Genomic DNA, 22,188 nt, shown 5'->3' with positions numbered 1-22,188 from the left:
ATAAGAAACAGATGATTAGATTTTAACCAATGCCTGACAATCGTGAAGGTGTGAAACTTTGTTCTGATGATCAGTCAGCTCTGATCAGATTACAGAACAATCATCACTGTTCAGCCACTGATTGGCTGTCACATATATAAATAGAGCCTCCATGTGTTACAACTTCTTATTCATGGATGCTATAAGTAAGCAGAGGGTACTACAGCATAGAAGAATTGATGTTTAACGGTATCTTTTTAATATTTGTGTTTATATGCTTAATCGGGTACTTTTATGTTCATTTTTATTTTGAAGGGAGCTTTTTGAAAGTATCTGCAGGATTAAAGGACTGAACACCTTGTCTTCCTCTGTGTTACAGAAGTCCAGCCCGTACCAGTCACTGTTGGGAGGTTCCAGGTGACGCCCAGCATGCACATCCCTGCACCTCCTGTGCCAGAGGATCCTCCACCTGTCGCCCCACAACCAGCAGCCGGCGGCAGCTCCCCGTCAGAGAGCAGCACGGAGGAGCAGGGTGAGTCTGAGACGAGCCTGGCCACCTCCCTCACCATGTCCCCTCCTCACCCGCACCCCCACAGAGGGTTGACAGGGCTCCTCCAGGAGGCTGACGGGCAGGTAGGATGGGCTGGGAGCCAGGAGCAGCAGGAGGAGGAGGAGGAGGAGGAGGAGGAAGAAGAGGAGGAGGAGGAAGAGGAAGAGGTTGTCGGGGAACGACAGAGGGCGAGGAAGAGGAGTCGGAGGAGAGCGTACAGCCTGAGCCTGATGGGAACGTCTGCGGACAGCGGACTCTCTGTGACGGCCGCTGAGATGGAGGGGAGGCTGTGGGACGGAGCGGCAGGCAGCCCGCAGTACAGCAACGCCCTTCACCACTTATGGATGATGACTTACAACCGCAGCACTCCCTACCTGAGCAGTGATGACTCAGACAGTGACGACTCAGACATGCTGGAAGAGCTTCAGGAGCTCAGAGAGAAGTGAGTGACACCACTGAAGAAGCTTTTAACAGCACATTAAAGGGAAAAAAAGTTTTTGAAATTAAAATTAGGGTGAAAGGTTTTTTTCTTGCCATGGAAACACTTCAGGGACTTTATGAAATTCACAGCTTGTAGAATAATGCAAGTAGAATTATAGAATACTTTTCTGTAAGTTGGTTAATTGATTGATAAGGGATGCTGTTGCTATATTCAGTCCTTTTAACTCAAGTGAAAGCAAAGCCCTGGAGGTCGACAAAGACATCAGCTGCCCTTTTTTCACTGACATGTGAGCCTTTAACAGCTTGCATTTGTTTTGCTTTTCGTCCCTCGTCAGACATCTGACAGAAGTGCAGGCCCTGCAGGCGGCCCAGAAGAGAGAGATCGAGGAGCTGTATGAGAAGATGGGGAAGGTTCCCCCTGCAGGCATCGTCTCTCCTGCTGCTATGCTGTCCAGTCGACAGCGCCGCCTGTCCAAGGGGAACGGCTTCCCCTCATCTCGCAGGAACAGCCTGCAGAGGTTGGACATGTTGCCACTCCAGGGTGAGGCAGAATATCCACATTTGTTTCTGATTGGGGAATCATCAGTTATTACCGGATAAATGTTACAACTTAATGTGTACATGTTGTGTTTGTTTTCCCAGGTATCATCAGGAGAAACTCCCTTGGGGGCAGCAGCAGCGGCTCCCAGGACAAACCGAGCAAAGGCGTCACCTTCGCCACCGACCTTAACAGAATGGTAAGTTAACAAGCTTCGTATTCTCCGTCGTCGTCATTCTCCCTGTTAAACATGACACAAAAGGGCTTTGTTCTCACTTTGTTTTTGTCTTTTTTTTTTTGTCCTCTAATTTTCCTAGTAAGAAACTCAGCCAAGCACGCTGTATATCAGGACTACCTCATGTGAAGTGTGACTGCAGTGGTCCTGCAGGAGGATCACTTCGACACCTTTCACTGGCACACCGATCGGCAAACGGCTTCCCATCTGCCAGTGGCCATTTACCTCAACGTACATATGAAGTGTCATCAGTAAAGCTGGATCTACACAGGAAGTGTTAACATCCGGCTTTCCGCCCTTTGGTCAGATCTGGTGAATTTGTTGCTGAAGCACAGAGTGTCCACCAGTCTGGTTCATGTTCGCGCTCTCATGTAAATAAACTGTCAGACTCTGTGGTTCCTAACGAAACTAATTCAGTCCAGGGCTGCCACAGGAGTCTGCAAAACGCCACGTGTTGTTTTAAATGTTTTCTCAGCTAATTTATTTAGCATGAACGCAGTCAATTGATGGTACAAAGTGCTGCAGAGTTGTGGCCTCCGGAGCCACGCTGGCACTGAACCACGACTTTGACTTAGACTGATGATAGTTGCTGTTTTCCTGCTTGTGTGTTTCACTGCCGTTAATCAACCTGAGCACAGTAACGTGAACCACAGCGAGGCTCTGACGCTTTCACTGGCAACATTTCGGATTATCTCGCAACACATTTGCTGTATTTCGTTAATGATGTCTCGGCACCTGCTGACTGCACAGTGAATACACTCCGATTATTGCCTTCCAGGGGCTGATGTGAGCAGTCTAGATTCTTTGTACAGTTTGATTTGTTCAAATATGTATTATGAAAACATTTTTTTTTTCCTGGTACATTTTTGGTTTCTTTAGTGAGTTTGACACCTGATAGGATGAAACACACTCTCTACACTCTGTCTCTAGTCCTGACATTTTCAGATGTAGTCAAAATGATTTTTCACATTGTACAGGAGTATAATACAGAGATATCATTTCTATCAACACATACATATGAAGATGTTAACGCTTCGGGAGAGGGAAAAAGCTGTCTAATAAGAGTTAGAAACGTTGGCGTGTAGCTTGATTGAGCAGAAAAAAAACTTGTTTTTAACACTATTAAACGGGAAGAGATTTGATTGAAATGATGCAGAAGGTGTCAGCAAAGACAACATCACGCATCAATTTTCACAGACTGTACCTGGTTTAAAACTTAAAAAATGATTTCTTTGTATTGACTAGTTGTGAAAAATCCACCTAGGTTTTAGACTACTGGCTTTCCTGTTGATTGTACATGTGTATATAGTAGAGTGCATTTATAGATCATGTTTACAAGTTATGAGTAAACCAAACCTTAATTCTTGCTCAAGCAAAAAAAAAAAAAAAAAAAAAAAAAAAAAAAATCAGATTTTTTGTTTGTTCTATAGATCAAGCACCTTGTGCACTTTAGTAAATCCTACTTTAGCTCTCAATCATTTAACACATTTGTGGACAAAACTGTGTTCCCTTGAGGGAGGAGCTGACACGTTCATCTTTGATCCCAGTATTTCATATCGGACCACAGTGATGATGATGATCTGCTCTCTCACAGTTTTAAATGCTCAGAACACTGTGGGACAGAAATCAGTCCAAGCTGTGAATGTGAAGCTGTTGCCTTATAAAATATTCACAACACACACTGAACTTTCCCTGCAGTGGAACTCCTGTAAGATTTTCCAAAGTTCATAATATATTCAAAGGGGTTTCTTAACAAAATTTTGAATGTAAATACATAATTGTATTGCTTTCTGAAGCTGCTGCTGTCCTGCCATGCTGAATCTGTGCCTTTCCCTTACAATGTCTTATTTTATATTTTTAAATCTCAAAATTTGGTGGCAAGATCAGACTCCATGTATCAAATTTTGACAAAAATAAACACAACTGTAAATACCACAGATCTTTTGTTGTCTTTACTGTCATTCTCAAGACATAGTTGTTTTTTTTTTAAAAACAAAATCTAATACATTACCTTTTATTTTACAAATCACTTTATCGACATAAATATGTTTCAACATCTTCATCTGCGTGTCATTTCAGAAGCGTCACTGGCATTTTCTGCTGTTAAAGGCCACTGTAGATTTACCATCATTAGCTGACTGATGTTTCTGATGTTCCCCTCACATCACATCATCAACGCTGGAAGCTTGTCAGGTAACGGTCACAGCTACTGTGCCTTCTGTAGAGTCAAAGGTCATTTAAGGTCAGTGGATTAGTCCTTTCCACTGACAGGCAAAATGAATCAAAATAAAGATGTGTTTAGTATTAGCCAGTAGAAGAACCACACAATTACCCTTCAAAACCAATAAAAAACAAACAAAAAACAAAAAAATATAGGTCTGCCGCAACATGAAAAACAGCAACCAGCCATTGAATATAAATCAGTGGCATCAGTGTCCACGTCAGTCCCTTCTCTGCTAAGTGCAGGACGGACACACAGTCCAGAGACAGGCAGGCATCACGTGCTTCTCAGTTGGCACCCGTCTTTGGTGCGCTCATTCTGGCACGCTTGGCCTCTTCGTCCATTTCATCCATGATCCGCTCCTGGGAGACTGAGTAAAACGTGTAGCCGTCTAGCAGGGGAGCAAAGGGTCAAGGCAAATGTTTGCAAGAGGAAAACTATAACAAACATTACATGACAAGGGAGCGATGCATGTCAGTCAGGCGCTTGTATCACACTACCTGAAAACAGAGAATATTAACTGTCTGTGTGGACACTTTAAGGATGTCTCTGCTCATTGACATTAAAATATTCCCAAATCATCTGTTTTCTTTAATCATATACACTAAGTTCAATTCATGTGCACCTCGTCTAATGCAGTGCAACAATTCCAAATCCTAAATCCATGAAGGTGTTGATGTTCACAGTTTATTGAATGTGGTTTACAAAAAGTGATTTATCTCTAGAATCACTGTAGGAGTGCAGTCTTATCATATAATAGCTTTGACATTGTAAACTAGCTAACCCCCAAGTATTTTTTCGTTATGTCCCAATTTTTCATCTACTTTTTAATTTTCTGACAAAAACGGGCTTCGTTATGTAAAAGACTCAAGACAAATATATATATATCTTTAGATATAATTATTAATGTCAAAAAACTTTCACTGGGTGTTAATTACCAAGAGTTTTTAAAAGAGCTAAGTTTCACTTTTAGCTCTACCTGGAAATTTCTGTCGCAGCTAATTGTCATGTTAGCATAGAGTGGATGGGAAACGTTGAACCCTAAAAACAAACAAACAAACAATAACAAAAAAAACTGCGACATCTGGCAGCCAAATAATTGTGCAACTAATAGAGTTTCAAACACATCATGCGACAATGACAAAAAAAAATAGCTAAAGCTTTATATGGGTTATCTAACTCAAAGTAACCTCACAGTACCTTTAGCATGCTAAGCTAACGTTACATAGTTCACCTTGTGTTGACGTTAGTACACTTGACAAGGATACAAATTCCCATAACGAGTGCTCCAATGGCGAGACCCGTCACAACGTTTCGTGTCCGCAGCATGTGCGTCTTCTTCTTCCACTGTCCAAGCTCTACCTGACGGATAAAATGCATCTGTTCTCGAGAAAGACCCTCTTTATCCGGGTCTATTCTTGTTGCAAAGGGAGCACTGGACTCCTTCGGCGTCTTGTCAGCCATGCTTGCTGTCAGTGAGAAACGAAAGCTTGGTTCGCAACAGTTATGAGCCCAACTGTATTTCAAATCATCTACTGAGTTGGCAGCGCCGTGAGTAGCCCATCAGTACGTTGTGGGATCTGCGTTGAGGACGACGAGCGCCGCCCGACTATTTTGCGAACGGAACAGAATTGTGCAACATTCAAATGAGCCCCCGTTGCTGCAAAGGTTCCGACTAGGAGACGTTAAGTAAGTGCTCGCGTGAAGGCCGCGGAACTGGCGCCATCTTCCGGGAAGTGTAAGGTTTAGTTTGAGTTTCCAGTGTATTTTTGACATTAGTGAAACACTGACTAATCACAGAGTGATTTGTAAAAGTAATATTTGTGCTTACAGAAGACGACCGTTATTCAGTGTAAATGGCAAAACGATTCCTTGCTTCTGCAAACCAAAGTATTGGTTTGAAGTTTCGGGAAGCTTCTTTTGACCTGCTCTCAGATTTCCTTAATAACCTCAACAAGGTAAACAAAGAAATCCTCAACAGTTTACCAAAATGTAGCGGAATCTTCAAAGACAAAAGACTAATGGGTGAGTAGCGTCCCTTGTGCCACATAGAGAGCTAAAGCTAAATAATGCTAACACTTCAATTTATCATTCTAGCTTGCTAACAGAAATTGCGTGACGTTGCTTAACGTTTGCTACAACGTCACTTTAGCCCGTTTTAAATGCGTACGACGCCAAAATATGAGTTTTAAGGGCATCCACGTTTATACCAACTATTGACAAAAAAATAAAATAATTTTAATTTCATTTATTGTTATGATTTATTTATTTATTCAGCTGAGGGGGGCATTAACCGCAAATTCAAAATTTCTCAATTTTCCTGTTGAGCTTCAGGTAAGCCCACCTGCAAACTGTGAGTAAACTCCAAGGACTTTTTAATTTTGTTGTCTCTCACACTGCACTGACAATGGGTATGATTAGACAAATAAATCCCCTTCGTAGAGTGCTTATTTTTGACACACGCTGCTGTCACAAATGTGTGTACTTTTAAAACATGATGTCTAACTGCATATTGTGAGGTTGCTTATATATATTTACAACTGCTGTTACATAAACTAAGCTTTTATTAGTAGACTTGTGTGTATTTTCATACTGTAATTATTTCAGCTGCGGTGGAGACCGTCTCGATAGCTTTAAGCTGCTGGTTTTGTCAGCAGATGGGACGGACTAAACTACAGAGGACCATCTCTGTATGTCCCCCTAAGCTCCAGTGTACCCTGTCATCAACTACACAGTCTTTTGTACACCTGGGATTGGGAGCCCTGTCATTATGGAGGCCAGTTCTCAATACAAACTGCTCAGAAGGTGGCAGAGTGTCTGCCGCTGTCAGCACCTCAGCAGACAAACGGTGCCAGTCAGGGGAAGCAGATGGAAAAGCAGCGTTAATGACTTCTAATGAGCAGGCCACACATAAAGAATGATTTATTTAAATGAATGAACGTCCCTGTTAGTGGATTTGTCTGTTTCTTAATAATGCTTCTCCTGGTGTCAGTGCCGTGTTACTGAACTAACCTGCAGTTCTCTGAAAATGGAAGGAACTGCCAAATAAATTCAGTCTTTTTCAAACTGTCATTAGTGTAAATGTCCAGTCACGATACAGTTTTGCTCATGTTGGCTGGTGGGTGGTGTCGAGAACCCAGCGTGGCTGTGATTCAGTGTTAAATGTTTTACTTCCATGGGTTTCAGCTGCTGTTTCATGCAAGAAGTAAAAAGAAAAGTAAATCACAGTTTTAATAAGTGGCGTTCAGTCACAGTGAAAAGATTCTCAAGGATTTTGTTTATCAACTAGAGGAAGATTTGGATCTTGAGAAACTATGCCAACTATTTGTAATTTTTACCGTCCAGTTTATATAATTGCGTTCATACAGGAAAGTGAATAACTAATAATGACTCAAGGGGACCCTCTTTACTGCCCAGACACATTTTACTACCTCTCAGATTCCTTCCTTTCTGTGTTTCATTTGTCCTGATTATTGTCTCTAAACTCTGTCCTGATATGCTGAGCTCATGCGTCCAGTCAAAAAAAGGATTTTTCTGTTTTATTCTCTGCTTTTGCTAATGCCCTGCATCCCTCTCTGGTGTCGCTTAGAATACATCTTCCTGATGACTGAAGAACTAAGACTTGATCCACTAGTGGGATACCAAGCCATCGAATTACTTCAAAGGTAAGAAGGACGTTTGCCTTTCCCTGTGTTGGTTGGTTTAGCCGTGCCTTTATGTGAATAATTACCTCTGCTAGGTTCATGGTCAAGCACCTGAGGGATTTGTTGACCACACCCGCCCCTCAAGGTGCAACCGCTAATCCACCGAGAGGTTATGAGGACGCTGTGTTTGACATGCTCAAGGAGAAATTCCCCCTCATCATCCTCACCTGCTTGCAACTTGCAAGCAAAGTGTCTTTGCTCAGTCGTGTAAGTTCAGCGACGCATAGGACTGAAAAATTTCCGTACCTTATGAATAGAAATAAAATAACCTCCTGTAATTTTTCAAATCTTTTCCAGATAATTGACAACAGTACTGCTGTACGCTTTCTGCAGTCAGTCGGCCACAATGTGTCCAAGCAGGCCGTGCTGGAGTCAGAGCTGATGGTCTTAAAAGGGCTTGAATTCAGGCTAAATACCCGTAACCCACTGACATATGTGGAAATCCTTCTGGAGGTGCTCGGTAAGATATTTAAACACAGGGTGCCTTTGTGAAGTACTATGATCTAAAGAAAATGAAATCAAAGGTTCTGCACTGACTTCGAGAGGGGTGACTGAACTTTTGTAGCACACAACGAGCCGTCCATCCCCGTGGAGCGCCTGTATCACCTGTGCCGGCATATTCTCCAGTTCGTGAGCCTGCAGAGGACGGCCATCTTCGACTCGTTGTTAGTGATCACCACTCAGTGTGTCAGCCCCTCCAGAGAACAGAGGTAAGAACATTTCCTTTTCTGCCACGTTCTCCGGTTTTTGTGGGACAGGTGGTTACTGTCGTGGTAGTGCGGACAAGCTGCTGGACAGGCAGTCGAGAAGACTAGCCGGGAAATGTCTTGCATTGTTTTGGCTTCTCGTGTTCCTCATGGCTCACACCATAATGTAATAGTCATGGTTCATTACAGTATAATGTTTTTGGTTAAGGATTTTCTAATTCCTTTTTTGTCCACTTGGAGGTAGCAGCGGAAAACAAGCTGTGAACACAACATTAGCAGCTTTTAAGTTAATTTGGCAGACTTGTTAGCGAACGGTTGCCTGTCCACACGCCCAGACATGGACCAACGTTAGCTTTCAATTTCAGTGTTTCTAATGACACACACACACAACGTCCACCCTCCTTTTAGCTCGTTGTGGTTTCCACCAACACCTGAGGAAAATATCAGGCTCCCCAGTTTTCCCCATCTCGTCACCAACATTGTCTGTCTGTTGTTTGGCGCTGGGCTGCTAGCATAGGTCAGTTTTTTAGCGCTCTTTAGCTTAAAGCAGTGATGAGGCTGAACCAGAACACAAGCTGCGGGCCATAAAGCCAAATCGAACATATTGATTATAGCTGATTTACCACTAAATGATCTCTCTCTCTCTACAGAGAGGAGTTTGCGACAGTGACTGAAGACCACATACTTCTTGGTGTTAGTGTCATCGCTGTGGCTTCGTTCATCCTCTGTGTCAGAGAATGGGAACAGGTGAAACACTTGAGGTTTTATTAGTGTTACTAAAATCTTAAAACCTTGCTTTCACAGCAGCATGTTTCCTTTCAAATGACAAAATTGTAGACCGAATTCGCAGCCATACCAAGTTATCCAAGTTAATGTGTACTCAATCTGTCACAGACACATTCCATCCAAACTGTTGGTGCTGACTGTGGGCTTTATTTTAATGCATTGCAGGTTGTGGGAGAGCTGAGTCACATGACAGGAATCTCTCAGAAGAGCATCAGAGACTTCGCTCATGTGACATTGATGCACATTGTTGGAATCCCTGTTCCCATATGACATCAACATCGTCATTCGCTGAACGCTGCTTTGTGCTCTCACTGTGTGGTTAAAGTTGTTTTCTGCTTCCAGGTGTTGGTGGAGTGTTCATAAGTGATTAAAACTTCTTTGAGTTGAACTTATGTGCTGTACTGTGCAGAATGTAATGAATATTGTGTTGAGCAGTGATTTAATGGCCTGTGCCACACTGATCTGCTGACTTGTTAAATTCATCGTGCTGCGTCTCTTTCCGCGTCACCCGAGATGTTAAAAAATGGAGTCCGGCTGAGGATCAGGTGTCAGGTGCTTCTGGTGGTTCTTCTGAGTAGGATTAATAACACCAAATAGGGATTTTCGTTTTCAAAATCACTTGTTTTCATTCCATACAGTGTCCTTAAGTTTATCATCACAGAATATTTTAACACGTCTGAAACCAGAAAAAGATCGTTTAATTTGGTCAGTGGTAGGTGGCTGTGCTGCCACATGAGGTTGCTTTGTTTACTCTGGGAGAGGAGCGAGACTTGATCCATGACTTTTAATGGGTGCCTCACCTGAAAATGTTGATCTACTTAACTGTGAACTGAAAGACGGCAGGTCTTGAGTAACTGCCCCTCAGAAAGGTCTTCAGATCACTGTGTCTGTATGTGTCCTGCCAGGAGTCTAATACGTCTTCCTCTTCTTCAGATTCACTGGAGAGTTGATCAAACATGGGATGATGCTGGGACCTCCCAGGAAGTTGTCCAGAGTCTCGGCACCGATCGGAGTCTATGAGCTTCTCGAGGTGTGTTTTGCTGAAAATGTGTTTGATCTTGTTCTCCCTCGCCAGGAAGTCTTGGCTTTGTGTTTGCTTGCTTGCTTCCCTGTAGGTGGAGCCGCTTAATACTCCGTCCTTCGCATGCTCAGACCTGTGCTTGTTGTGATACCAGGGTGCTCTTTATCACCTTGGAAAAGGAGATGCCTGAAAGCTGCGTTCCAAAAGACATCAAACAGTGCTGGCTTGCGATAAAGTCCGACACAGCAAATCTAAAATAACAGTTAATATCACGAAATAGAAGCAAAAAAAAAACAAAACACCCTGACATAACCTGCAGAGCTAAAATGTTCCTTAGAAAACTCACATGTGGACACCACAGGGGGTGTGAGGAATCTTTGAACTCATTGCCGGCTCTGCAGTCATATCTGTGAGACAACCTGAAGGCAGGACACTGAGACTTTATTGTGTGGACATCCTGGCTCAGACGATGCACATTTCCCAGAGCTGCAGGTGGCAAGCGAGCAGGTGTCGGGTTGCAAAAGCTGTGTCACTCAAAGAGGGCCGTTGGATGCTGCTGTGATGAAACCGTGGTCATAAGCAGTGGGTATATTCCACAGCTGGTGTGATTTTTAATTCTCTATGTGGTGTAAGTCCCCGTTGTGGTGTTGTTTAAGTTGTAGACCGTCCTCGTGACTGACGTGGACAGCGTCAGTGTCGGCGTCACCTCTGTGTCCACCTTTTTCTCCATCCGGTCTTTGGTCCTGATTCTGACGGATTGAACACAACGTGTTGAGACAGTGCTTGGCGAGGGAAGATCAGCAGCTTTTCAGAAGCCGGCGGTCCACATCCTGTCGTTTCCTTCAGTAATCAGTAGTAAGCAGCCCGTCACACCCAGTTTTGAGGTACACAGCTGAAACACAAAGTGGTTTAAAGTGTCTGGGATGTAATTGCAACATCACAACAGATGGCAGCTCACATTTGCGGGCTCAGATACCATCAGGTGTGAAATAATCCTGGAGAAAAGGGGGACTGCGGCGAGGTGTAACACCTGCATCCACTGTCAGGTGTGCTGACTGTGCGCTTTGAAGCCACCGAGGCAGAGGAGTGTCGGACCCTCACACATTAGAAACATAGAAAAAGAAGATGATATAACATTTTATAAAAGTATTAGGATTGAGTTTCAATTGTCCTCATATTAGCATCCAGTAATACTTTGTTGGTTCACTCTTTCGGTGCATAAGGGCGGTAACCCAGATGTCCGTACTGACGCGTTTCCATGGAGATCAACTGAGGCTACGTCCGGCTACGTAGAGACGTCGTCGCCGTAGAGCGTAGCGTTGAACGTGAATGTGACGTTAAAATGTGCGGGACTCAGTCTGCGGTTTTCTTGGATGTTGTTTGAGTTTAGTCATCCTGGAAAATAAAGTCCTGAGTGGATTTTCATTTAAATCGCTGACCTACCAAATTGACAAATCAGCCTCTTCCGAGCAACTGACGCTTACTGTTGTCACTGTGTGGTTATATATAAAATTATTAAAACTATTAAAGCCTTAATGTGCACATCACCTCAGTGTTTCGGCTTGTGAAGTTGGAGTTAAATTGAATGACTTTATGTAATGAAACATGAAGTGAATTTCCCTCCAGGATCACGACAGTCTTAATTTTAACCAACAATAAAACACCCTCATTGATTTGGTGGTGAGGCTTTGTGTTGTTAATCTGAATCAAATAAATGTAGTGAGGCTAGCAGAAAATGGAGACAGAAAAGAGAGATAGAAAAAAACATAAATAGAAAAAGTCAAGTAAAGTGCAAGTACCTCAGAGCAGTACTAAAAATTTCCATCATTGTGGGTCACTTTTATTGTTGCTCACATCTGAAAATGCTGAGCGACACAAGCTTCGGCACACATAACTGATGAAACAAAGAGTCTGTGACTCTGACTGCCGTCTGTGCCAGACGAGCTCCGGTAGATTAGCAGAAGATCCCCACCCAACCCTGACTGAGTCACTCTCTTGCTCCTCTGGCTCCCCGAGACTCTGCTGATCTCCCCGCAATCTCGTCTTAGGCTCCATTAATCTCACCTCGTCTCGCTGTTCAGGGCAGAGTGGGCTGCACACTCACCTTTACCGTTTTCATTATTTATATTCACACAGAGGGGAAGGTACAAGGGTACACACACACACACACAGAGGAAGCTCTGGCTGGATTTGATCCAGTGCCAGTAGTGGAGGCATGTGAGGTTGGGAGCCTCAGCCACTCGGCTATGTGACCACCTCGTCCATCACGCTTGCGCTAACAGCAGCCCTGCACAAAAGCCAGTTTCCAGGGCCTCCCTGAGGTATTTCTCATTACTATTTGCAGAGGGGCAACCTTTTAAAAGTACAAATATGTCCTTTGGTGTGTTTGTTATGCCTGCCAACTGAAGGTTATATTAAGTCACATCACTTACAAGCTGGCGTGTATGATGCTGGCACGTCTTAATCCTGTGGCAGCAAAGGCTTACCTTCTCCTTTGAGACTTTTTAACTGGGGTTAGCGCGGCACACTTCTTTAGATATAATGGAGAAGATCTTGCACTTACTAGCCAGTAATTGAAAGTTATTGTGAGGATTTGTGTGCAAATAAAATCCTCATTAAGTAAACCCCCCAAGTCACTTTATGGATGGAGCTACAATGAAGAGTCCTTTCTTTTAAGTGTGTTTGTGAATGCTGGCTGTGAAATCAATCACACAATAAGAGAATAAGTAGATTATTACAGCAGATGCCAGATAAGCACTTTATTGTTCACTGGATAATCAGCACTAATGTGGTGCTAAATAAAAAAAAAAAGGCATTTAGGCTATGGCCACCACTCATCATAGCCACAGCAACTACAAACACAACCAATATAAGATGTTTTCAAAACCTTCAAACTTTGCATTTTCCTTTTAGATGACCCTTTCAGCAAACATTACATCAAATCGAGCATCAATTTAAATATTAGATGTGGGCCTTTTAGCTTGCGTGCCACAGCCAAGCACTGTCTATAGTTAATTCCTCCGTATACAGCACCCCTGGTTGTAATTCTGGCTGATGGACCTGTAATTTTATTGACTGACTGGGGAGGAGGTCAGGATAATTCCTGACACTGGACAACCTCTTCTCCATCTATCATTTCAAATGCCAAAAGCCACGATCTGCAGGCGGAGGGGAATTGAAGTTTGATTGGCATCAGCCTTGTTTCTCTTGAATAATTATGAATGATTTAGGTATTAGTGCCTTCTTTCATCATAAATAATTCATTAAACCCGCCTTCCTCCCTCCCCCCACTGTATGTTTGCTCCTGTTCTCCCGTCTGTTCGCATGGGACTTCAGCTGCGTCAAGCCGCCCGGAGGAGAAGAACCCGAATAACACCGGAAGCACGGCAGTGGTAATCACAAAAACACGATAAATCAAATTATATTTAGCATCTTTGTGCTCGTGCATATTTTAGAGCTGTGTTTTGATTTTGCTTGGCGCCTTTTGCACCAGGCGTTTCACACGTTGCAGCTGTTCAGGTTTTTATTTTGAAAGCCGGCACCGGAAGTATCACATTTGATAGATTTAACTAACTTGACCCAGCGATAGGCAGGTCAGCGCTCCATGTTGCGGCGCTGCGTGGCACTGGGCGCCGACCTGCAGCGACTGCACCACGCACGACTTTAGCCTCGCCTGGCCCCGACACTTGGCACGTTTTGCGGGCGGGAAGCACAGCCGTCAGTCCGGGCTCTGCTACCTGCTGCAGACCGAGCTTTGCGCCGCGTACACCCATGGGTGTCGCTACTGTGACCGTCTTCCACATTTGGACTGACTGACTGACTGACTGTAGCCGCTTTGATCGGTGCAGTTCCTTTCAGAAGCTATTTCGGACTGGAGTGGGAAACCTGCAGCCTGCTCGGGTGGTTTTGCGCTGAGGGAGTCCGCACGGAGCGCTGCAGCAGACGCGGCACCGGAGCGGCGGCGGCGGCAGCGGCGCGGGAGGCGCGGATGTGATGCCAAAGCTGACCAGAAAAAACAAAGGTTCAAGTCTAGAAAAAGGTAATCTGTCCTTCTTATGCACAGCACTTTCTGCTCAGCTGCACCCATCTTCATTCTAAAGTTAATGTGGCTGGATGAAATGCGTTCGTCAGAGGTGTCAGACTCTTGCGGCAGCCGATCTATAACCTGTAATGCTTATATGTTGCAGCTCCGCAAAGGCAAAGCCCAGGCAGCCAGCTAAGCCAATAAACACCCCCAGTAGTGTTTAATGAGATGGACTTAGCTGCTCCTTTGTACACAATAACAAGCAGGGGGTTTATTTTGTCAGCACACTGCAACACGTGTAGGCTGATGTATTTTTTAGGACTTTTATATGAGAACCGAGCAAGCACGATCTATCGGTCACAGTCTTTAGTGCATGTCCTGTAAAGACGAGGGAGGGTCATGTGCAGATGATGTTCAAACAGACGCCCGGGTATCGGGATTGTTATGTGTTCGTTTGTACTCGGATATTTGTAGTTACCTTGTGTGGTGAACGCTGCTGCATTTCCTCTTTGTGTAAGCTGTAGTCAAACACACACCGTCTCAGGTGGAAGGGGGTTTGCCCACCCAGACTACAAGCTGTCCATAAACTGAGGAGGTTTATGTGGAAGAAGCTGTTCCTGCTTGTTCAGTGGCTTGAGGCCAGCACCTACCTCACTCTGCACAGCCTGTTATCTGACATCTGGTCCTTCCAGACACACACACTTGTGTGGTAATAGTATGTTTCAACAAAGGCTGTTAATCTGCATAATGCCTGTTGTTTGGAAGGGGAAAACGCTTATTTCCCTATGATCACCGTTCAGCACTTTTATATGTGGTGCAAATGAAGTCTGCTTTGGATGTGAGGAGACGCGAAGACGCTTGGCAGTTGTTTTGGATGTTTTATGTTTCTGGGTTATGTGGTTATGTGGCGTATTTGTAAAATGGCAAAACTGTCACGGAAGTAAAAAATAAATGTCATTTTTAGGGCACAGCGCAGCACACACACACACACACACACACACTCATATTCACAAGCTGTGCTTTTATAGCTTCCACAGAACTGCTGTGATAAAGCATTTATCAGAAAAATAGGTCTGCAGACTGGTAAGATTTGGGCTCCAGTACTCATGGTTTTTGTATGAGGCTGGAGATGACTGCTGTCTCGCTGTAGTTTTTCTTTTTCTTTTTTTTTTATTCCCCCTTCTTCTTCAAGTTCTGGGTTGTCAGCTCGGCTCGGCACAGATAAAAGACAGTCATCCTCAAAGTGTTCTCTCATCACATCAGTGACATGCGCTGGTTTTGCTTCTCGCTCTCTCTCTCTTGCTACCCGACTTCTGACACACATCTGAGTTCACACTGTGGAGGGTTTCCATTATGAGATCATGATGTTTTTTGTTTCTTTTTTCAGACGACCAGCCCAAAACTTTTTGTCTTTCAGTGCTTATCGTGGGGTGGGGCGGGCTCGGTTGACAAGGCCTTGTTTTCCACAGTCCGGTCCAACGCAGTCCCTGCTGTCACGTTTACAGACGGGCCAAAGGTCAAAACAAAAAGATTCTGCTCTTGCAGGTGGGCCCTGGGGGGGAAACTTGAGTTGACAGAAAACAGCCGTCAAACCGTATTTAAGAAATGCAGAGTGTAAAAATAATAAAGCAGGTTTCAAAACTGACACAAAAAGTGGGCACTTGAAACCGGATAAAAAGCAGAGAGCCAAACTGTCACCGCAGCTAATGTGTGATTAATTATGAAGCCCTGACTGAGCAGAAATGTTAGAAATTCAGTTTGGGTCTCAGTGGGGAGTATTTGATAGAAACCTTAGCGTTTACTCTAATCTGTTAATCTGCAGTGTTGATTGGTGCGCTTATCTTACTCCAAGCCTGACTCACCAAGCCCCGGTTAACAGCACAGGGGCGTCTGTCGTCCCCGTGAAGAGGCCTGAAACAATGGGATGGATGGATGGGTACGCACCAGGAGGCCGCTGTTTGTTCCTTCAACTCAGCCCAGCCGAGTCGTCACCAAACGGGCACCTTCAGTCATCAGAAATCCAAACGGCTGCACTGAAGCTCAAACTCCTGAAGTGACACCAGCAGCTGTTTATACTTTTATACAACTTGGCCTCATAAAACATAGATCTGACACTGCGCTTTGCTTTCTTTAAAGTGGTTAGACGTAATTAAGAGACTTCTGACAGCGCTGGAGTCTTCGACTGCTGCTTCAGATATGAAACGGCCTGTTGTTTAATGAGGTAAAACTGCTCTTTCGGTGTGCGTCCGTGACCGAGCCAGACTCAGTCAGCTCTGGAAATATGAGATTATTTCCTGTACGGGGGATAGAAAAGGTGTCATCCTCAGGGATGCTGGGATTCGTTTCACTCTTTGTACTGTTTTAATCAGGAAAAAGCAGTCAAGAAAAACAGGAAAGCCTACTGGAAAAAAAAGCTTTTTAGTTTGATGTGTTTATGTGCGTGTGTGTGTGTGTATGTGTGTGTGCTGTGGTATGAATAGCGTAATCATCACTTTGGGGAAAAAAAACGCAGCGCAAAGGGAATTGAAATTGATATTTTGGTCATAATTTATTCCTCCCTTGGCCGGTAACAGCACTTCTAAGGTCCAAGAATGGGCGAGTCAGTCCTATTAGAAATGCGACGGCAAAGAGGAACCACGGCAACGGCGTCACACGCGGTAGAAAGTCGGCTGTCACAAAACAGAAACGCCAGCAGCCGCTTTAACAGGCTGAGAAATCTGAGGACGAGGATGTTCCTGATAACCCGTAAAACACTGCTAGATGGCCTCGTTTGGGGGAGCCGACGGTGCACCGGGCTCCTTTAATGAGGGACGGGTTCTCCCCAGGCATGTCCCTCACTGCGCTGCGGCCCTTTGATTATGTAATAACGATGCGAAAAAGGCGTCTCCTTGGTGCCTCATTCTTTCTTGTCGGTGAGTGGAAGCGGAGGTTGTTTCATCTCGGCTGTTGGTTAGCTGTTGGCTACTCTTTTGTCTCCTGTGCTGCCGGGAGTCGGTGACGTTTATTGAGTTGTGATGGGTTCCACTTCGACTGCGTTTCTCACCTGCTCGCCTTCGACTAGAGGAAGGATTTTGGTGTTTTTGTGTGAGGAGTCGGCCTTATGCCGCTGCAGTCGAGGTTGTCCTGTTGTATTCGTCGCTTTGTTACTGCAGATGAGCGCTTTTGACAAAAGCCACGACAAGAGTGCGGCAGGATTGTGAAAAACGGGAAAAGTCTGTGATTACGAGCCATAAACAGATTTGAAGAAAGCTGTTGCAGAGACTGTTTTGTGTTTCTCGTACATGTTGTTGCCTGTTTCTCTTCAAAGGAAGTTGGATGCACCTTAAAAAGAATCCAGCAGCTCGACGAGAAAGGATCAAAGTACTTTAGTGTTTTCTTCTGCTACATACAAGGGAGACTGTTATGATATGAAGGCCTGGTTACAGTTTCATAACAACAAATGGGAGCACTGCATCAATATATCATAACTCGAGGTTTGTCTTTGTATCATTTTTACTTAATATTGTAGTCATCCTGCTGTTCAGAGTGTTGAATTTTGAAGCATATGTTGGGTTGCCTCGAGTCGTTGTTTACAGATCATTATAGTAGCGTGTTAGCTGTTACAACACGACTGTGTGTCCCATAAGCGAAGGTGTGTGTAATAAGATCTGCTGTTTAAAATCAGGGCTGGTGGTATGCACACCTTTCACTGCTGGTTTCTCATTTTTAGCCACAATTCTTTCGATTAAAGCCAGCATCTGCTTCATAAAATATGTAAACAAACAAACGAACAAACAAAAAAAGCCCACTTTGATGTAGTTACTTGCATGGAAATTTGAGTTAAGTCATTAGCATGAACAAATGGACAAGTGAACACCTGCTTGCGTCTGCATCACCTACCTGATGAAGGCAGACGTCAGAGCTAATTACACCGCTTCTCCAACCAGACCTACAGCTGATAATCACAAACACAGCTGAACAATAAGCAACACTTCTGGAAACAGCGGAAAGCCACTGGAGGAAATGCAGTCAGGCTGCGGGCCCCAGTGGCCTCTAAATGCTCTGCGGAAGAAATTTTAAGTGGTGCGCTTTTATTTTTGGCATGGTGGATGTTGGATGTTTATCTTTTTAAAAAGCTAATAAGGCCTGAAAGATGCTGACATGAAACAACATGTTCAAGCTGAGACCAGAAGCCCGTTCCTGCTGAGGGATGTGTGGGAAGTCATTTCGAGTCATATCCCCATAGTTTGCACTGATACATTTCATATTGGCAGTTACTGCTGCGGCCGGACTCTCCGAGCTTATTGCTGCATTGCAGCTTTAATGAAATTAAGTTAATCGCTTCTCACTGGATGAGTGGAAGTGTTACATGCATTATTTTATGTGCGCTACCTCTTAAATTACATGACATTACCTGATTCTGCCAAGATTGCGAGGCTCTTAGATAACAAAGATTAGCTATGCGGCTCTATCCAATCAGTCTGCCACTCAGACGTTCCTCCGGGGAACCAGAGATGCCCCTTAGCCTATTAGGCAGCTGCTTGAGCCAAGCCCAGCTGCTGAAGGCGGATGAATGGCAGGGTATTCATCGGGCTCGAAAGCTGCGTCTCGTAGCAGGAACAACAGCTATGATACCAACAACCTGCTCTTTGCAATGTTTTCGGGAGCAGCCGGTGACCTCTGCCGCCCCTGCTTGATTTTCACAGTGAGAGTGAGTAGTTTTACACCCACCAGGTAGTTTCTCGACCCGCTTCCTCCTCCTCGCCATCGCCCGAGTGTCATACTCGTCCTCCCTGCTCTTCCCGCTCACAGCATGTGCTGTCACTATTAGCAGATTACCAGGGGCTCTGCAATTCGTCATGAAAGCCGTGCATCTTAATGGGGTGCTATAATGGCTTCAGCTCAAGACAAATGGGGTTACCACCGTGTCACCCACTTGATGCTTATACATTGACACCACTGCTGCCGAGGCTTTGTAATGTGATCTGTGGGCTGGCGTGAGGCTGTCCGTCCAACACTGGCGCTCTTGTCATGTCTAAATGGCCGCACTGTTCCTCGGTTAGCAGTGGGAGATGGACCTCGGCTCTGTGATGTGAAGTGCCGTTAGTGGCTTAACTTCATTATAATTTGCTCAGGCATTTCTGTGTCCGTAGAAAATAGTGGAGACGTTGTTGTTGTTGTTAATACAGCTGCTTCCATTGGCTTTGTGTGCTGAAACGGGGTGTGACGATGAGTGCAAGAGCGTAGGAGAAATAGGGTTTTATGAAAAGTAGCATTGTTTCGAGTCTGGGCCAGGACTGTTTTCAATGCTGCCCTTTGTATTAAGGAGCTACAATAAGTGCACGGCTGTAAATCGTTTTTTGAGGAAAATAAATCCACTCCAACAGCTGAAGAGGACACAACCTTAAGCCTCCGACTAAGTTGGCGGTTTTGTCAACTACCGTTTCCAAGGTCAAGAATTAACTTCTCAAAATGCTTGGAAGGACCACGTATCCGTCTGTGCAGTGAGCTGTTAGCCAATGAGAGACCAGTTTACAGCACGACGAATCCAGCCGTTGACCACCTTTTGTGTAAATTATTCACAGTCTTGTTCACACATGATGTGAGTTGATGACGTTAGTTTCTTATCAGCTGTCAGTGGGGTGTTCAGTCGTCATGGTTGTGATATCAAATCCCCGCCTTATCATTTGACTCCGTCACAGTCGCAGAGTCTGCGGGTTTCCATCACATTTGCCCAGTTTGCCCAGTAATGCTGTGCCTTTGAAAACTTTGTCAGGGTTTTTAAACCCCCGTAGCCTGTCTGCAGTCAAAAACTGTTCGGCCAGCACACTTTGTATTTTTCTTCTTTCAGCATTGCCAGTCTGGAAGTAGAGAGTTATTGGTTATCACGGAGTGAAAATTAATTGATGACAATATTAAAATTCATTGGACAGGATTCATTGTTTCAGGCAATCCAAATCCACTAAAACACTGAACATCAGTGGAGTCTGGCTCTTCAGAGGGATTTAAACCAAAGGCTTGTTATAACTTTTCCCCTTCTTCTAACAAAACTCTACTTTTCTATGATCAGAGAGTTTAAATTTCCCCGCACCACAACTGATTGAGCACCTCTGCATTTGTATTGTGTTTTAGATGATTTTCAGTTTTTCTCTGATTCATATCATTATCCGCTGAATCCCACACAGCTGCCTGGACAGCTTACTCATTTGCAGATTTTTGCAATAAAATAATGAGATGAAAATTAGGATTTGTTCAGCTTCTTGTGGTGGCAATTTTACTTTTAGGTGCATTAGAATATTTGAGCTGCTTAATCTTTCACATACTAAACATGTAGCCTGGTATTTGTGGGCAGAAAGCCCACAGAAGCATGTTTTCAAGACTGTACTTTCCTAGCATGTGGTGAGATATTATTTGGGGATAACAAAATAAACTAAATGTTGCAAAAGAAGCAATATTACACAGCGACCGTCCTTGACTAAATATGCTGAATACGGTGCCCACAAGCAGCAAATTTTGATGAAGTGAGTCAAAGCTAAGTGGAGCGGCCCTCGCTCTGCATACTGTCAGTCTGGAGCCGTGTAATGCTACGTGGCATAGTATGCAGGCTATTTTTAAGACTCCTTTTTGCCCAGACTATTGTATTTTACTGAGGCCAACATGGTTTTTTTCTCAGGCCACTTGTAAATTTCAAAAAGGAAAGTGCGTGCAGATCAAAAAGATGTACAGTTTTCTCAGTTCAAACCGATGTCAGATTGTTGACCACAGTGCTTGCAGCTGCATGGGTTTGTCCTTTGCAAATGACAAGCCTCCACTCGGGCTTAACTGTGGAGTGCTGCATCCCTTGGGCTGGCACTTAGTGTAATGTAGGTATAATGCACTTTGTCTAACACAGTATTGTGAGCATCCTGTGTTTGTGTGCAAATGCAGAACATTCTGTATGACAAGCTCTTCAAAATGCATTAAAACCTTTTTAGGGATTTTTCAGTTTGCTTTCCAGATATGACAGGATAAATGGCCTTGTTGTTAGAGTCTATACACGGCTCCACAGGGCCAGTTTCAGTAAGTGGCCTTCTTCAACGCTGCCTTGTTTTCGAGATAGGGGAGTGGTCTACTGCTTAGCCTCCAGTCACTAAAATATGTCCTTGTTCAGACATGAGAGTCTATTGTGTTAGCAGTCAGAACACAAAGTCCCCCCCTGAGTCCGTCTAAAAATACTCCATATACCACCTATGCCCCAAACTGCACACAGAGGGGCAAGAATAAAGAGGAGCTGCGTCAGGCTGGACGAGTAAACATGTGGCGCTAAGCAGAGCTGAATGCAGAAGTAACAGTATAAAGCCAGTAATTCAAGCAGCTGTTGAAGGCCCTGAGGTAAGAGTCTGTGTAAACACAGCAGCTTTCTATTACAGTATAGAAAAGATCTGATGTCAGTTGGAATTGGCGAACTCTTCTGTCACACATTTACTAATGCAGGAGTGTGAGTTGTAAGCCTGTTATTTGCCCAGGATCCTCTCTCTCATTGACTCATTTGCACATGCAAAGCCGTGTCGTGATGCAGGCTACAAGTAAGGCAAAATGCAAACTTGACTTATCAGTTAGCACAATGCACATCCCTGCCTTACACTGTTCAGTCTCCCTGTCGTCACAGTTATGTTAGTATTTCAGTAGAACATCTCTCAGCTGCTCTCTCAGGCGAGTCTTTAACCCTGGGAGTGCTGGGGTCTTTATTTGGCGGTCCGTCAAACAAGACCTCCGCACTGCTCAAGAAAAGCCCTCTTTAGGTATTCTCCGCCTGTGAATGTTTTCCCACGTTTAGCGGTGCCCTCCGAAATGCTACCACTGGCCTCTGCAGGCCGAGGTACACAGTGTCTGATTGGCTCGGCTTTATCGGACTCATCTTTCGAGTTTTTCTCATTCTCAGTATCAAAATGACCCGTCACACTTGGTGTTTTTAAAAATCACGGGGTCTCCTTTGGAACCCAAACGCTGTTGCCCAGCTTGGT

The 22,188-nt window shown here is 44.3% G+C and overlaps 4 protein-coding genes across 18 annotated transcripts in view; 3 read left to right on the top strand and 1 right to left on the bottom strand.

Moving 5' to 3' along the window:
* Nucleotides 1-3,678, top strand: part of wnk4a (WNK lysine deficient protein kinase 4a) — a 38,749-nt gene extending 35,071 nt beyond the window's left edge. For all 3 annotated transcript variants that reach the window (XM_046378318.1, XM_046378317.1, XM_046378320.1), the window contains 4 exons: nt 359-971; nt 1,306-1,511; nt 1,613-1,707; nt 1,826-3,678. In XM_046378318.1, coding sequence (XP_046234274.1) covers nt 359-971; nt 1,306-1,511; nt 1,613-1,707; nt 1,826-1,828 — 917 coding nt within the window. In that variant the 3' untranslated portion in view covers nt 1,829-3,678. The remainder of the gene's footprint in view (nt 1-358; nt 972-1,305; nt 1,512-1,612; nt 1,708-1,825) is intronic.
* On the bottom strand, nt 3,674-5,579 carry LOC124053265 (cytochrome c oxidase assembly factor 3 homolog, mitochondrial). Its single transcript, XM_046378331.1, has 2 exons — nt 5,233-5,579; nt 3,674-4,355 (listed from the first exon to the last, which is right to left on the bottom strand). The coding sequence occupies exons 1-2, from the start codon at nt 5,426-5,428 to the stop codon at nt 4,252-4,254; spliced, it is 300 nt and encodes a 99-aa protein (XP_046234287.1). The 5' UTR covers nt 5,429-5,579; the 3' UTR covers nt 3,674-4,251.
* A 2-nt stretch (nt 5,580-5,581) lies between these two features.
* Nucleotides 5,582-9,548, top strand: cntd1 (cyclin N-terminal domain containing 1). Of its 2 annotated transcripts, XM_046378324.1 has the most exons (8): nt 5,582-5,702; nt 5,798-5,989; nt 7,554-7,629; nt 7,704-7,875; nt 7,966-8,128; nt 8,234-8,378; nt 9,026-9,122; nt 9,327-9,548. In XM_046378324.1, exons 2-8 carry the CDS (start codon nt 5,821-5,823, stop codon nt 9,429-9,431), a joined length of 927 nt encoding a protein of 308 aa, XP_046234280.1. In that variant the 5' UTR covers nt 5,582-5,702; nt 5,798-5,820; the 3' UTR covers nt 9,432-9,548. The 2 variants fall into 2 exon arrangements, with proteins under 2 accessions (XP_046234280.1, XP_046234281.1); XM_046378325.1 differs by lacking the exon at nt 5,798-5,989 and having other exon boundaries at nt 5,606-5,702.
* Nucleotides 9,549-9,580: 32 nt separating this feature from the next.
* tanc2b (tetratricopeptide repeat, ankyrin repeat and coiled-coil containing 2b) overlaps nt 9,581-22,188 on the top strand; it is a 126,957-nt gene continuing 114,349 nt past the window's right edge. For 8 of the 12 annotated variants that reach the window (XM_046378301.1, XM_046378311.1, XM_046378305.1 and 5 more), the window contains exon 1: nt 13,699-14,221. In XM_046378301.1, coding sequence (XP_046234257.1) covers nt 14,176-14,221 — 46 coding nt within the window. In that variant the 5' untranslated portion in view covers nt 13,699-14,175. Of the gene's footprint in view, nt 10,192-13,493; nt 13,575-13,698; nt 14,222-22,188 lie in introns of those variants that run through there. The other 4 variants (XM_046378297.1, XM_046378316.1, XM_046378300.1 and 1 more) reach the window with 4 other exon arrangements.

The sequence above is a fragment of the Scatophagus argus genome, chromosome 21 (genome assembly GCF_020382885.2).
Source record: "Scatophagus argus isolate fScaArg1 chromosome 21, fScaArg1.pri, whole genome shotgun sequence".
Taxonomy (NCBI): domain Eukaryota; kingdom Metazoa; phylum Chordata; class Actinopteri; family Scatophagidae; genus Scatophagus; species Scatophagus argus.
This window is presented reverse-complemented; position numbering and strand designations above follow the sequence as displayed.